Source organism: Neolamprologus brichardi, chromosome 7 (assembly GCF_056152115.1).
Source record: "Neolamprologus brichardi isolate AB-2024 chromosome 7, ASM5615211v1, whole genome shotgun sequence".
NCBI classification, from domain to species: domain Eukaryota; kingdom Metazoa; phylum Chordata; class Actinopteri; order Cichliformes; family Cichlidae; genus Neolamprologus; species Neolamprologus brichardi.
In genome coordinates this window covers 31,025,375-31,041,690 of record NC_142110.1, presented here as the reverse complement: position 1 = coordinate 31,041,690, position 16,316 = coordinate 31,025,375, and the positions used below count along the sequence as shown (strand labels likewise).

Below are 16,316 nucleotides of genomic sequence, written 5' to 3'. Positions count from 1 at the left end.
ACTGGATCCTACATTTACCACAGTGGGATACTACAGCATCTATTCATCAAGGACTTCTCACCTCTTTATTCACATTTCCAGTTTTTAACACTGTGGTTCTGAAATAAATCTAATGGCCGTCATTATGACATATTCGAGGTTATGTTCTCATGTTTCAAAACCAAACAGATACTGAACCTGTTTAAAAGAACCAGTGGACTAGTGGGACACTTAATACACACCATTAACTGGTGTGTATTAAGTGTATTTTGCTTGGCCACAACCAGCATAACCCTTTAGATTATAGATTATAATCTATAAATCTTCAGCCATGAGCTGGGTCTAAATGGGTCTACTGGTCTTTGCTTTTCTGGAAAATCTCAATATCATGTCATCTAGGCTGTTTTGTTCAACAGCTACAAGACTGGTGAAAACACAGTGAGTGTAAAGGAGGCTTATCGGCAGATTAGGATTGACGGTAAAAACACTTATACATCTTTGCATCACCAGATTAATACATGCATATTCCTGTGATTCACTGGGTAGTTTTTAAAAGTTATATGGCTTAAAAACTGGGACATATGAAACACATCTGACCTGCAATCATCAAAACAGGCTGTAAATAAAAGAATCAGTGAAAACATGGCACCTTCAAATGATCTCAAACCAAAACTCTGAACATAACCCGCATTTGACCAGGTTATGTGTTCAGCCTGTTACCATGGTGAATTAGCCAGGTAAAAAAAAAAAGAGCAACTTTCATGACACAGAAAACTCTAACTATTAGCTTGACACAGATTGCCAAAAATGTAATATCCTTTCAGAGTACAGGCCTCAGAATTTGCTTAAGGTTAGCAAGTGCAGTTAGCCAGCTTATCAAATTATCCAGGCAGGTTTGTGACCTTAATGCCAAGATAATTTTCCTGGTTAGTCTTGAGTTTGGTTGAATTGCCCGACTTATTCTTTAAAAACAGTATTTTGTGTAAGCTAGGTAGCTTGTTAGCTACCTTTAGCTCAAACAAAGCTAGCTTTGATCCTGAAAGTGCTTTAAAATGTTTGAGTCTTTTATAACAAACAAAGTTTTAAATTAAATCATAATAATAAATTTTCAATAAAAAGCATTTTAAAAAGTTGCACAATGCAAAACTAAATAAAGCCCTGGATCTTTTTTAGGTTGAGTAAACATTTCAGTCCCAGCAAAGACTTTGTGTTGAACTGTTCACCTTTACATTGATGGTGTAACTGGCACACACACAGGTCATGAGACCTTCAGATTAAAACTTAATGAGTTTTTATCTGAAGGTTTAACTTGCCTAGAGCCATTGCTGTGACCTCTGACCCCAGTTCAGCACAGCGTTGATACAAAACAAGCAAAGTGTGCCAGGTCTCTTTTACGGTTGGTTGGCGGCAAAAAGAAGAAATGAGTGAGACACACAAACAGAAAAGGAGACCGGACATAAAGAGAGACGCAAAAAGCTGAAGCGCGACATCATGCTGGTGTTGGGGTCAAACATGGAGAACTGTGCTAACGCCAGCCAAAGTACAGCACAAAATAAAAGCATGATTGTATTCAAAAGCAACCAGGAAAACACATTATTCACATTCTTGTCCTATTTTACAGTGTTTGGCCTCCATCCCAGAATAACCTTCACAGAAAGACACACACACACGCACGCACACACGTACCAGCCTGGCGATTTGCATTTTAATAAAATGAGGCCAGGATGGTGGCTGTAAGGATGGAAGGGGCATCGTTAGTGGTCATCTACTAATGATGATTTCAAAGGTTTTGGGGTTTTTGTCTTGGCTTTAAAAAGAAGAAGAATTAAAAATCCATCACAGATTTCTCTGAATCTTTGGCCAAAGTGTGGCTCACATCTACAGCTTTCATTGGGCCATATTTGATGGTGCTGACTCAACTTACCCAGAGGTCCATCTTATATGAGCTAGAGGTCAAGTATGTTGTGATGTCTGGCTGACACAATACTAACCAGTGCCATAACTAAGCCATGACTGCCAAAAGTAGCCAAACTTGGGCCCATATTTCTCTGCCGTCTGGGATGATTCTGGGCAATGAAGCGGCTGGTAAAGAGTAACACTTTCATTACTGACATAGTTATAGGGGTTACTGATTATTGGCGCGTCGAGTGATTTATTTATTTTGAATTTGTTTAAGACAAAAAGCCTCAAAGACAGTGAAGCTTGAAAGCAAAGACTACATGTGAATGGATACAGTCACCAGTAAAGTCTTGATTTTGAAGCCTCAAGCCAAGTGTTTTCTTTCCTTTTCTGTTTTTTACCCAGGTTTTCCCCAACACAGGTTGCACAGGTTTATTTTGCAATCCTTCTCATCTCATGTTTCATATACTCTCGTTGGTCAGGTTTCTGCTCTAGCAGCTGATGATGTCACTTTGCAGTTTCTAGTCTCGGTTCTGGGGGTCGGACAGACTTTAACTCCACTTCACAGACTGCAGCTGGGAGCAGGCAGCGGTTATTGTTCTGCAGCAGAGTTAAAGGCCCATCCAAAAGATGAGGAAGCTACTGAAGAGGCAGCTGATTATTGCTCCTGAATATATAGTTTTATTTGTTTGTTTATTTTATAAAAGCAAAACGCATATACACGTGTCTCTACAAACATAATCATTCTCAGTCCATGAGAAAAACTGCCCACATGGCCTTCTTGATGTTTTGAAACCAGACACAATGAGTGAGATGTGGATCATGCCATGTTATGAGCCTGTTACAGATGTATGTGTTTATTTTGTCCTGCCTCATCCTCTTTTCTGCCTTTAATGGGACCATAATTTATCAAATGAACATCATAATCTATTTAATAAAACTTAAAACGAGCAAATGAAACCATAAACTCATCAGTAAAGTGTGTATTCAGATCATAAATCATTCGAGAATTAGGCTCAATTACCCACAGACTTCTATACAAACCGACTTCAAACCAAAGTTGTCGCCCCCTGTTGGTCATTAGAAAAAGAAAATGCAGTATTAAAGCTCTTCCACATTGGCTTCATCTCCCAAACCTCTGTGGTGTTTTTTAAAGCCTGTCCTGTGCTAGGATGTAAAAATCAGAAGATCTCGGCCTCACCTGCTTAGATATTATCCTTCTGTTTCATGCAGCACATTAAATTAGAGGCAAGTGCTACTAAAAGGCCTGACTGCCGCTTGGAACTGCAATCTGTGTTGATCAGGTGTTCGCAACAATTACAACTTTAATAACTTTTCTGCATATATTTAAAATACATTTAAACTTCTGCCACTGATATGCTGTAGTTACAGTTTAGAAATAATAGTATTTAATGATTCATGCAAAATCAATTGATATGATTGGAATAATTAGTCACTCTTTCAATGTTTCCGGCTTCCCGTCATGTGCAGAACAGGTCACAAACACAGCAGGCCTCACACGTCCTGTCTCCTACCTTGGAGATGATGAGCGGCTCTCCGTGCTCCAGGCCACCCTGCAGGGTGAAGCCCCACGGCGCTCCTCCATGCAGCCGGGCCTCCACCAACACCCAGCCGCCTCCTTCTCCTCCACCGCCCGCCGCCTGCTGGAGCCCCGCCCGGCCACCGCTCTCCATGCCTGGCCAGGGGGAGCGCACACTCCCGGCTCCTATGTCCTCAGCCTGAGGAGGATAAAGTGGAGGTGGAGGGGAGGGGGGACCGGTATGAAGAAAACGAGCTGTCCTTCACGAGTGCATTGCCGTCATTCATTTATAACTCCTCGTTAAGAGCGAAGAGAGCAGGAGGTGTCCGTGCACCGAGTCGCGTTTCCTGCAAAGTGCATTCCTGGAGCGCGCCGAGCGGCGGTTCCTCCGCCGGAGAAACTCCTAAAAAACACCCCGAAACTTCTCCGTAGGAGTCTGAAATGAGTCCTAAAAGTTTACGGAGAGGAGAAGGCCATCAAATTTCCACATGAACGAGAGGCAGCCCGAATCAGATCTGCTCAAACACAAATCTAAACCTACTCTCCCTCTCTCTCTCCCTCTCTCTCTCTCTTTCTGTGTGTCTCGTCCAAAAATCAGTTTAGCATCACAATAGGATTTACTGCGACTCACTGAGCGAGGAGAAAGGAAAGAGACAGAAGGAGGGGAGAGAGAGGGAGGGACAGGAGAGGTAGAAGAGGAAACAGAAACTCTGAGAGAAAGGAGAGTTTAAAAAAAGGTGTGAATTAAAGAAGGACACTGGGATAAAAAGCTGAGTGTTTCCTGTGTCTGTCTGTGTGTGTGTGTTGATGAGCAACAATCCAATCCTTCGCAACTGAATCTGAATCCTTTTCTATTCACACTGGAGCCAGATTACTGGATTTAAACTGGATTAAACTTCCTGGTGGATCAAATCGTTTACACGCTGAACAGTAAACTGACAAAAAGCCAGAATATAAGCTTACTTTATTTATCCTTTCTTAAAACACATTAAAAACATACCATACGGCTTAAAATACAAAAAAAAAATTAAGATCATCTATATCCCCCCCCCAAGTTTGTAAACTTCTTTGTTACAGCAGTTAAAAAAATGAAACACAACAGTGTAAGAGTAAGGCAGAACAAATGTCCCAGCGAGGTATAAAACCAACATGGACCGAATGGACTTCTTATATAGTGCTTTTACACTTAAATGCTCAAATCTCTTCATACAACATGCCTCATTCACACATTCACATCAGCACCTTTGCTTAAGTGCTCTCTTTCTAGCATTCACACTCCCATGGATGCTTTGGGTTCAATATCTCGCCAAAGGATACTTTGGCATGCAGACTGGAACAGCCAGGGATCAAACCACAAACCCTCTGATGACCTACTCTACCTCCTGAGCTACAAACACCCCTAAAAATAAATACAATAAAGTAAAGGGGGGGGGGGGGGGGGGGGGGACTTTAACAGTAACTTCACAAACTTGCAAAGTCATGTATACTTCATTGGTATCATGATCACGGCTTTGTGTTTTGTGGATGATGTGGTGTTTTTTTGGCTTCATTGAGTGGTATCCTCCAAGTCTGAGGTCATGGTTCTGAGCCAGCAAAGGGTGGTGTTCCCACTCTGAGTGGGGCAGTAGTTGCTGTCCCAAGTGGTGGAGCATCTTTGTGTCTTCTTCTTCTTCTTGGGGTGTCTGCAGTGAAATGCGTGCTTTACAGCTTTGTTGCAGAGAGTAGACAGCTGTTGATTTACTCGTCAGCATATATTCCTACCCTCATCTGTGACCACGAGCTGTGGATTGAAGTCGCAGAAGTCGCTTCTTCTAAAGGGTGTCTGGGTTTGGGACGTAGAGGAGGTTGTTCACTAATCGGAAGGTTGGTGGTTCAATCCCTGGCTGTTCTAGTCTGCATGCCAATGTATCCAAGGTAGCTAACTCCAAATTGCTTTCATTCACCATAGTATAAATGTTAGCTAAAAAGAATCTGCACAAAGTAAATCAAGCCCTTATTATTTGGTTTACTGCTCTTTTTGAGCATTTTTTTTCTAATGAGCTAATTCAGTGGCTTGTGATACTAAAAATAACACATTTGAAACGTTTGAACGTCATTAGCAAAGTTGTTGTGATGCCATAAATCTATCCTGTCAGTCCATGAAAGGGACTTCACAAAGACACTTTTGTGTTCCACATTTTGTTTTCTCTCACTTTTATTTGTTGATTACATTTTAATTACTAAAAAATTACAAATTTCAGTCACCTCTCACATCATTAACACCATGTGTTGAAAGACGATGTATCCAACGTGTTTAAATGTGACGCCAAATGGTCCTTTATGTCCATATGTTTGTGAGTTGGTGGGTGGAGAGCTTTGGCTTGAGCTGGGTGTGTTAGCACTTAGGAATGTGGTTTCAGTGAATATCATCAAGTGTATCATCTAACAAAGGGTTAGAGGTCACAGGGTTACTATCGAGAGTAGAGAGTGAAAAGGCTTCAGGTGACACAGTGACGTTTTTCACCTGAAGCTCAGCCTGCAGGTCAAACAGGTGGCAGGTGAGTCAGACACAGGTGTCAGTATGACTCTGTCCTATCTGCTTCATTCGCAGGTAAATCTTTTAAATTCGAGGGTATTGGATACTATTTAGTGTTTGCATTGTACAAATACTGTGTAATACATTCAGGACAAACTCCACAGGAAGAGACTATCATCCACACAGCTGTAGTTTCTGAGGCATGACAGATATATGGAAGCTGAGGCCGGTGCTAAGGCTGCACTATGTTAAGAGATTGCCATCTAGTGGATGGCAAGAGATTTACAACCAAAAGGCTGTAAAATACCAACGGTATTTGACCTTTTTTGCCCTTATCAATCTTGATAGTATGGATTGGGCATATCAAACTTATTTTACATTGTGAGCCACAAAGAGCCCACTTTGATCTTAAGTGGGCTCAACCAGTAAGACTACTCTTTCTGTCAGTGTAAACATGTTTAACCCATTTAGTATGAAAGGAAGTACAATTTCAACAATACAGCTCAGCTTTCTACATGATAAAAAAATGCTACTGTAGTAAATGCAAGACATCTATAAAAAAGATCTGGTAGCTGGTAGTAGATAGTGAAAACTGGAACTTTTCTGATTGTTATTTATCTCTTATTTAATTACTTTGGTGCAGTATGAATGTCATTTGGAGATCTTAATCAGTAGGAAATTCTGTGAAACTTATGAAAATACAGCTAAAAGTCCGAAATCTCATTCACATTTTTCAGATCGTGATCTCATTCAGGCTGATTGTGGCCCCTGGGCCTTGTATTGACGATGGCATGATGTTTTTGCTTCAGTCATGTTCCAATAAATATTTACTAATTACATTTTTTTTTCCAGCTGCATCTTTAAAAATGTTTTTGTGTTGCTTTGAGCCCAGTGCTTCCTGACTGTTATAACTCCAAAACCTCTTCTTATAAACTGCTTGAGCTCATTTTAAAATGAATATGAACTGCTTGGCTTAAATGTACTTTTATAAAAAGCTACTTAACAGCAATATATTTCAAGTTAAAGTAGGTTTTAAACACATCCCTTGGATGGGAATCGCTGCCAAGTTGAAAGGTCGACTGTAACTTATATCGTGTTGTTCAAATCAGAGCTCAAGTTAAACCAGGTTTGATGTGTCAAAGAACAAAATGAATAAAGGTTTGCAAATGTAGGTTTATTTGAACAAGAACGTTCACAGTTACTGTGATTCTGATAAGGCACTGAATCGAATTTAAACAAACGCCAGCCAAAAAGAAAAGTAATTACATAATAATAACAATAATAATAATAATAATGATAACTAAACTGTTAGTTATAGCATGTGCTGCAATTGTTCAGTATTGCATCAAAACCATTTATACTTTCCAAAAGGAAAAAAAAAGTTGTTTTTTTAAAACTCTTTACATGTTGACATTTTTTCATTTTAAGATAAGTTTATACAATTTTAACAAAAGTAACAATTCTGGCTTTGTAAAAAAAAAAAAAAAGATGAAGCAAATTATTTAAATATTATGACACAATAGGATTAGAACAAGTTAAATAAAGAGGACACACATGAAAAGTTTGATTACATTTCTACAGGATCTGTGGTCAGTCACTGCCAACAGCGCAGCTCTTTAAGATGTCGGTTTGTTGACAAAGTGCTCAACCCATCTTTTCCTTTGGCACTTTCAAAGGACTCTCGATCAATAAAGTCTTTATACGTGAATGTCACAACCAAGTCTGAAATTACACAGAGGACTGAGCGTAGTTTCACTGTATCTCTGTAAACACTGAATATGGGCCTGGTGATGCTGATTTTAAGTGGTGGATGTACCAGTTTGGGATGAACCTCATTACTTTGGGATAAATCTGTACAGGACAAAGACGCCTCAGCTTGCTGTAGTGTTCTCAAACAATTTCTAAATAAAACTCAGTTTGCTGTTATCTATGACATCCGTGCATAATCTGCAAGAAGGGCTTGCAAAATTTCAATAAAGTGCAGAATTAGGGAGCCAGGAAGTGAATTATATACATTTAATTAGTGTTTATATAGTATCTGTTCACAAATCTGTGTTTTTGTTTAGAAACTGATTTGTATATTGGTTTAAATGTTTCTACAGAATTTGGAAACATTTCTTAGCACAGGCTATACATATTAAGTTTAATCATAGCTTGTGCAAATCATATTATTTTCAGGACTTTGCATAAAATGCTTAAAAGTGCTCCTGTCACATTAATGCTTATCAGCTATATTGCTGCTTTCAGTGTATGTTACAGTATTACTTACATAGTTAAGTTTTTTCCCCCAGAAATGTGGGGTCATGTGTTTATTGTTAGTTTTTTTTTGTTTTTTTTTTTGGGGGGGGGGGGGGGGGGGGACCTTTACAATTGTTCTTGCTGACATATTTATCATGTTTGTGATAACAGTGTTCAAGACAGTTCTGAATTGCGGTGAAACAGTTTTCTGTGAGTTTTAGGTCACTTTATGTCACAGCATCTACGTCCACATTAAATCTAAAGCCGAATGCCACAAGTGTTTTATTTAATCTACATTATCAATGCTGTGTTTTGATAAGCATTCTAAAAAAATGAAATGTGGGTTTCTCACTATTTAAGCTGTTTAGCTCAGTTCATTTCTATTCTGCATGATGTGTATGAACAGGAAGTGAAACAGCTCCATGTTGGAAGAGCCCCTGAAAACTGAAATCAGGGTTATTATGATCATTGTACCAAATTTTTGAGATTAAAGAGTCACAGCTATTAGAAGAGATGATCACGAGATCTAGACTCGGGCTGAAATGAAATGAATGAATAAGCACACTAAACATCCTCCGACATGCTGTGAATCGTCTCTATTATCTTCTTCTTCAGCTTCCTCACTTTGTCAGGCGGCGTCTCATTCAGACACTCCTCCACATACCTCAGGAACCCTGCGTGTGGGGACGCTGCTTGGGTCTGACATAGTGTCCTCATGAGGTCCAGCACCTCGGTGGTGGTCCCCCGGTGGCTCCCACGCTTGCGTCCAGATACTCTGCTGTCTGTGTGGGAGGAAGATGTGGAAGGGGAGGGGGACGAGGAAGGGGAGGAGTGCTGGGAGTCTGGGGGTGTAGGTGAGGGTGGGGCTTTGAGACCCCGCGTGTTCAGTTTGGAGACAGTTTGGTTGGTGGCACGGTAGTGTAAGGGGGGAGGTGGGGCTTGGCTGACCATATGGAGGAGACTGGTGTCCTGCAGCTGGCAGAAGTGGACGTCCTCGGGCTGCTCATCCTCGTCGCAGGAGTCGCAGAGGAACATGAGGTCACGGTAGTGCTTCCACTTTGGGAGGTAGAAGTCCTCCGAGCCGCACGTTTTGTTGGAGCTCACCGCCTTGTGTTCACGCTGGAAGATGGTTCGCAGGTTCCTGAACTTCGTCTTTATGTCTTCCACTGAAGGATGAGAAATGACAGAGACACTGTGAGTTCAGATTAAAGGCTCCGTGTGGTGACAACATTAAGGCGGCAGGAGTGTTACCTGTGAATGAGACCGGCTCGTTGTTTGACAGGATGCTGCTCAGCGTCTCCAGCAGGCTCTGTCTCAGCAGACGGTTCCTGTAACTCTCAGATTTGTGGTTCCACAAACAGCTGTGCTCTGGAACAGAAGAATTCTCACATCAAACCTTCTCGTGCAACTTTTTTAACCATGCATGGCAGTGTCTGAGACGTACAGCGACTCTCTCAGCTGCCTCTAACAGCTATGACCACTATAACCAAACACGCAGCTCCCAGCACATCACTACAAACTCCACAGAAGAACAAAAATCTAACATCTCTCTGTTGCAGTGATAGATGTAACATCCAGGGGGTAAGTCTAAAGGGTAACAAGCATTCATAGTGAGTGGTGCCACCTACCGGAGTAAAATGAGATGAGCTGCTGAACTTTGGCCTCGCTCCAGAGGCAGCGGGTGTCAGCACTCAGTCTGTTGTCTGGCTGAACCGAACTGGCTGTAGAGAAATTTAAAGGGGAGCGGTTGGTACAGGATCTGGTGTCTGGCAGTGAACTGGATGGAGAAGTTGGCAGCGTGGAAGTGGCTGATTGGCTGCTTAGTCTGAGGTTATCCGGAGCTGCAGGGAGGAACATTTGATACCCTGCGCTTGTCCCGGTTTTGGCATCGCTCTGAGTGGAGCTGGAGGGGGCAGAGGCGGTGCTGAGTTTGATGCTGCTGGTTTGGTTGGAGCTGGAGGAGAAACTGCTCAGGGTGGAGGACGGGGTCTGGTTTCCGTGCTCCCGATCCTTGTCTTCTTGCGGCGTCAGAATCTGCAGATCTTCAGAGCCGTCGTCTTCGTCGCAGGACTCGCAGAGAAAAAGCAGCTGCTGGTAGTGTTTCCATTTGGACACGTAGGGTTTGTCAGATGCCCTGCTTGCCTGGACCGCCTTGAACTCGCGGTTAAAAACAGTTCGTAGGTTCTTGAACTTGCACTTTATATCTTCAACTGCAAAAACAGCAACACAGCATCACTTTATGCTGGAAAACTGAAAAATTTAGCAGCTCAGAGCTTCTGGAGATTGAAGAACACAAACATGACTTTATTATTTTGAAATAAAATTGTTTTTCTTTCATTTTCTATGCAGACATCTAACTGTATGAAATCACTGTGTGTGTATATTTCAGCTTATGTTAAAATGACGTAAACATATATAAAGGAACAGTTCCACAAATGAGCTGTGGAGAGTGATAATTAGTATTTCCCAAAGATTTACAGTCTGTGCTTTGGGTGAGTGGTACTCACACTGTTAAATTGCTCCAGTGCAAATCTTTTAATTACAGAGTACTTTGAGACACACAAACTATGGAGAGGTATGATAAGCACAGCTCACAGGGCTATAACTGCTGGGAATGGTGGTCCATTTCAGTAGAGCAAGAGTACATCCTGTGAGCAGGGGAATGGCATTTTCTCTCAATAACGGCAGAGAGTAGGGTAAAAATAACACTATTAAACAAAAAGACCAACATTTGTCTAAACGGAAATAAAACAACATTTATATCCTTCGGTTTTTCCTATGGTGAAGCTATAAGAAAAGTAAACAGCACATTTCTTATAATCAGCACTGACTGGTCAGTTAAGGATTTACAATGGGACGTTCTGTCCTGACGGTGCCACTTTCCAAACATTAACTAGTGGTTTGAAGGATAGTTAAATCACAGCAGAGACCTGCATGGTTGTATAGGAAGCTGCTGGTAGTTGAAGGTGTCTGACTTTCTGCCATAAAGGTTTATAAGGTGCTGTAGCGTCACTAATGCACACAGAAAGAATTTTTACTACAATCAAATCCTCTAAAATTCCCCAAACTGAACTCTATTGTTCATGTCATCATGTCTATCAATAACATGGAAAATTTCCATAGAGCCTCATTCACTCTTTACGAACTGCAGCCATTTCTGTACAATGGGATTAACAGGATGTGGAATAACTCTCCTCGACTGGCTGAAAGCCCAATCCAGGAGAGCCATTGAAGGTTTATAAAGAAATCTTACCAAAATATTGAATTATTTCTTTAAAGGCTTCCAAAATAACTAAACTTATCAAGAGAATGTGAAGAAGCAACTGCCATTCAAAAAAAGTGATGTTGAGGAGACATTAGCTGAAGCTGAACTGGAGCTGGGCTCTGCTTTCATGTAATACCAGTTTGTACCACAAGATGGGGCAGCCAGTCAATGTAACCTTTATTTAACCTGTCAAATTTCTTAAAGAGGAAAGGGCAAGGCTGAAAAGAACTACCACACATCAGAAAACAATACAGCCACCAGTAAACCGCCCCCTAGTGGTGGAAGTTTTAGCCTAAATTCACATACACTAAATAAAAAAGTAGCTTTAAAGCAGGGACTGTTCAACTGGCGGACACAATCACTCAAACAGTCTGAGGTATGCAATTAGGTGAAGAATCCTGAGTTTGCTACTTCTGTAAGAAAACAACAGAAAAAAAAAGTGAAAAACGGTGATGCTTACCTGAGAACGACACTGTGTGGTCGGACAGCTGGCTCCTCAGAGCCTCCAACAGCCTCAGTCTGAGCTGACGGTTGTTGTGGTTTTCAGACTTCTTGTTCCAGAGACAGTTGTGCTCTGTCGAAAAGAACACACAGGAATCCCATCAGCTGTGAAACTACTCAAAACGTTACTTAATCTGAGGTTTTTGTCTACGTATGTACTGCTCTTCAGTAAAAACTCATGATTTTGAAGATGAAAAAGATCTTTTGTTTACCACAATAGAAAGAAATCAGAGCTCGCTCCCTCTCTTCAGTCCAGTAACATTTAATCATGACACTGGAGGGAACACAGGTGGACGAAGAGGAGGCAGACGAGGTGGACGGGGTGGGGAGGAAGGAGATGATGAGTCCTGGGGAGGTGAGGACAGGCTGGCCCTCTTCCTGCAGAGGGTTCAGTGGTGACAGCGGCGGCTCACCGGCGGCGGGGTCGTCCTGGTCCCAGCAGCCCTGCAGGAACATGAGCTGATGGTAGTGCTTCCACTGCGGCACAAACTCGTCGTCTGGGTTGCACGCCTTACTTGCTTTAACCATTTTGTACTGACGCTGAAAAGTCGTACGGAGATTCTTGAACTTGTTTTTGATGTCTTCCACTTGGGAAAAAAACCCATATAAATTAGTTAAAGGGTACATCTGACTGTCAAACCTCACACTCGTCAGCTGATGAGCACACCCCGGATCCTGTTTTCTAACTTTTAGAATAGCAATAATTTGAAACAATGGACTTAATATTTTACTAAAAATATTCAACTAATGACTGAGCCATCAGGAAAGTGGTTACTGAGGCCACAGAGACTCACACAGAAGCTTGAATGGGCTTACCCTCAGCCCAGTGCTACAAAGCGAGCTCAACATACCCACTGACAAGCAGCATAAGCGGTTACACAAAGCTGGTTAACAACTTGCTAAGTTTACCCAGGGCTTCCCCTGTGTGTACACATGAAAGGGGTGTTGGCAGTGCCTGACCACAATTACTGATAAGTGTACTGGCAACAGAGCAGCTGATTTTTCAAAGTAAGATGAAACTTGTACTATGAGATGATATGAAGAGGTTAACCACACAATACAGACGGAAAGGAACAGCAGTGTGTGCAAGAGAGGAAAAGCACGATACAGTAATATCGTATTAATGGTCTGTACTTTTTTTATTAATCCTTTATTTATCCAGGTAAAAAATTTCATTGAGATTAAAAATCTCATTTCCAAGAGAGACCTGGCATCATGGCAACAAAAGTCACATACCACACAGGTATATACTTAAAGTGCTTTGATCAGTAAGACTGGAAAAGAGCAGCTATCTGCAGTGTTGGGAAGGTTACTTTTAAAATGTATTCCATTACAGAATACAGAATACATGCCCCAAAATGTATTCTGTAACGTATTCCGTTACGTTACTCAATGAGAGTAACGTATTCTGAATACTTTGGATTACTTAATATATTATCATGCTGTTTACAACTACATGAATGTACTATTGCTGTGATTTATTACTGTTACTGAAGGTCCGCGGCTCCAAACCGTAGTAAAGGACCTCTGGCTAATACGTCGGGTTCTGTGTCGGGCTCGTAGCCGAAAACTAGCTTTACTTTGTTGTCTGGGTCAACTTTGCTAGCGAGAGACAGAGAGAGGCGTTGAAAGGCTGCTCCAACAGAACTTATTGTTTTTGGAGGAAAACACGAACACGGTGTACAGTCGAGTCTTAATAGCTTACTTACAACTGGGCTCGTCAGGCACTCTTCTTGGCTGCAGTGGTTATTATTATATTTACATGCTTCCAGCTCCCGTTTTTGCTCGATGACAGCTCGTACTTTTCCTTTTTCTCCCTCCCTCGCTCACAGACACATAACGGTATGGCAGTCCATTCTCCCTGCAGCACGGACTACACTGCCTATGATGCTACATTCGTTAGAGCTATGCCTGTAGCATTCTGCCTATTAGCTTAGCACAACAACAACAAAAATGCCTCTCTCACCCAGGAAACACGCAGAGAGAGAGCGTCACCCTGTAACCATAGCAACCGTAACGCTGCCACCTGGAACAACAGAACGTAGCTGTCAAACAAAACCCAAACAGTCTTGACCCGCCACAATATGAAACAGGGAAGTACCGCCGTGTAATCCATTTATTTCAACCAAGTAACTGTATTCTAAATACCACCTTTTTAAACGGTAACTGTAACGGAATACAGTTACTCATATTTTGTATTTTAAATACGTAACGGCGGTACATGTATTCCGTTACTCCCCAACACTGGCTATCTGACACCATGTTTAAATGGTTTCATTCTTTCAGCTGCAGTTCAACAGCCAGGGTAAACAATAAATATAAAAACAGAATTTAAACTTAGGCTGAGACTAAGTGGAAATAAACCCGGAATGTACAAACAGCTGTCAAACCTGTCACATGTCAAAAATTATATATAGTTTTGTCAAAAATCATCTAACCGTTTTTATTCTTTTCAGATGCTGCCATCACCACCCTTTCATGAGAACGTCCTCTTAGCTCAATAAAGCCGGTGTTAACTTACCGACTTGATAACCACCTGTGTTACTGCTCTGCCTGATTGCCGTTGTTAGGATAAATGAAGCCAGATAACCAAAATATATCCTGGGTATTGCTGAGCTTGCTCCCTAGTACTGGGCACAGAAATTCCCCTGCTAGCCATTAATGAGAATGCAGGTTTAAGGTTTTACTTTTATTACACACACAGTCTATGAGTTTGACAGATTTGGTTTATTTTCCTGCTGATTTACCTGTGAATGGGACTGGAGGTGGAAGAGTTGACAGCAGGATCCTTAGTGTTTCCAGGGTTTTCCATCGCAGCTGCCGGTTCTTATAACCCTCAGACTTGTGGTTCCACAGACAGCTATGCTCTGAGAAATGAAACAAAGAAGATATAGCTAAAATAACTGCAGCTTCACAGGGTCTAGAGTGTGATAAACTAGAATAAAATCATAACAAACTTGTACTCTTAGTGCGCCTCTGTCTAAGGTGGCAAACCAGGCAGGAAAAATGTAAAACAACATTTGCAAGGTTCAAAAATTGTAATTTTTCCTTTAATTTGGCACCTATCCCAGTAACATACACATAAATGTTGCGTTCAATTTCATCACTGTGGTTGTTGTTTAGCTCTTGTGGTGCTATCTAGTCTCTATTAAAGTTAATTGTTTTTCTTTGGCCATGTTATATACACGATAACAGTATTTTAAAGATATTCCTATGTGGAAAACTGTGGGAACATCTGGAGACATTATTCATTACTTCAACAAGGATATTTCATTCACCAATTTAATTATTCTAACAACCTGTAATTATTAACAGCTACACACTTATTAATAACAGCCATTTTTAAAATATGTTTAAAGCTGTTATTCCCTATGATAAACGCTACAGATCTAAAACAAAAAAACCCCACTGGAGTAATGTTAGATACAGATTAAATATAAAAGTCTGCTCTTCTCATTTAAATTAAATCAATTGGCTAAAATTATGTTTTTATTTAGTTTAGTATTCAGTATTAGTTTATTGAATTGTGCAGAAAATAGCTCATAAAAACATGCAGAGAACTGATTTTTTTTTTCAGCCGATTTCAGTTGAAAAACAGCTAACTTGACTTCAGTTGCTGGTCGCCATTGCTCGTCTCTTTCTGCTGTCGCTCATTGCTAACAGCCGTTGGTCTCGTCCAGCAACCGTTGCCCACAAATGTTGCAGCTTCCGACACATCAACGAAAACGGCAACTTTTAAAAACGTCTTCACGCGCGGTGTGAAAAGAGTCCGCCAAGGAGAGTGGCACTTACTGGAGAAAAAGGCTATAAGCGCCCTCTCTTTCTCCTCCGTCCAGTACCTCTCCGGAGTGAAGCTGAACGGGGACACCTCCATGTTTGATGTTGCCGTTTGCTCCTTCTTCTACGCGGCTGCACGGTCACGTGATACAGAATCCGATTGCCGATTGGACGATTTCTAGAGATTCCTGAATAAATAGCCATATTGCCCGGTAGAGGTCGCTGTCGGTTAGTGTTGTTTTTCTTTAACAAACAAAAACACTATTTTATGTATTTTATTTATTTTTCAAATTTATTTAAAAATTGCTGAGCTTAGTGATTAAAATCAAGACGACTGACTTAAAAAAAAAACATTTAAATACATGTATAATAATTCATTATAACTCTTTAAAAGTAACATTAAAAGGTAAAGTTAAGTTAAAATATTAATTAATTCTCACCTTATAGCAAAGGCAGCCAAACACTAAAAACTGCCAATAGCCATAGAGCTTCAATATGGTGGAAGCCTGAAAAATATAGCTTAAAAAAGAAATCAAACTGAAAAATTATTACATAGATGCTCAAATCACATTGGAGAAAAATGGGAAAAAAGGATGTGGACA

The 16,316-nt window shown here is 41.0% G+C and overlaps 2 protein-coding genes across 3 annotated transcripts in view; both read right to left on the bottom strand.

Moving 5' to 3' along the window:
- shroom3 (shroom family member 3) overlaps positions 1–4,075 on the bottom strand; it is a 66,070-nt gene extending 61,995 nt beyond the window's left edge. For both annotated transcript variants that reach the window (XM_087843487.1, XM_006782097.3), the window contains exon 1: positions 3,414–4,075. In XM_087843487.1, coding sequence (XP_087699613.1) covers positions 3,414–3,572 — 159 coding nt within the window. In that variant the 5' untranslated portion in view covers positions 3,573–4,075. The remainder of the gene's footprint in view (positions 1–3,413) is intronic.
- Positions 4,076–8,287: 4,212 nt separating this feature from the next.
- LOC102799925 (uncharacterized) lies at positions 8,288–15,841 on the bottom strand. The gene is made up of 7 exons (XM_006782098.2): positions 15,730–15,841; positions 14,685–14,804; positions 12,150–12,524; positions 11,897–12,010; positions 9,800–10,381; positions 9,423–9,539; positions 8,288–9,337 (listed from the first exon to the last, which is right to left on the bottom strand). The coding sequence occupies exons 1-7, from the start codon at positions 15,809–15,811 to the stop codon at positions 8,736–8,738; spliced, it is 1,992 nt and encodes a 663-aa protein (XP_006782161.1). The 5' UTR covers positions 15,812–15,841; the 3' UTR covers positions 8,288–8,735.
- Between the last annotated feature and the right edge of the window lie 475 nt (positions 15,842–16,316).

Bases quoted from the DNA above. Each gene is read 5' to 3' on its own strand.
- LOC102799925 (XM_006782098.2), bottom strand. From the start codon at position 15,811: ATGGAGGTGTCCCCGTTCAGCTTCACTCCGGAGAGGTACTGGACGGAG. The intron at 9,540-9,799 runs GTAGGTGGCACC...CTTCTGTTCCAG, and splicing joins GCTCATCTCATTTTACTCCG to AGCACAGCTGTTTGTGGAAC. The intron at 9,338-9,422 runs GTAACACTCCTG...CTCATCCTTCAG, and splicing joins CGAGCCGGTCTCATTCACAG to TGGAAGACATAAAGACGAAG.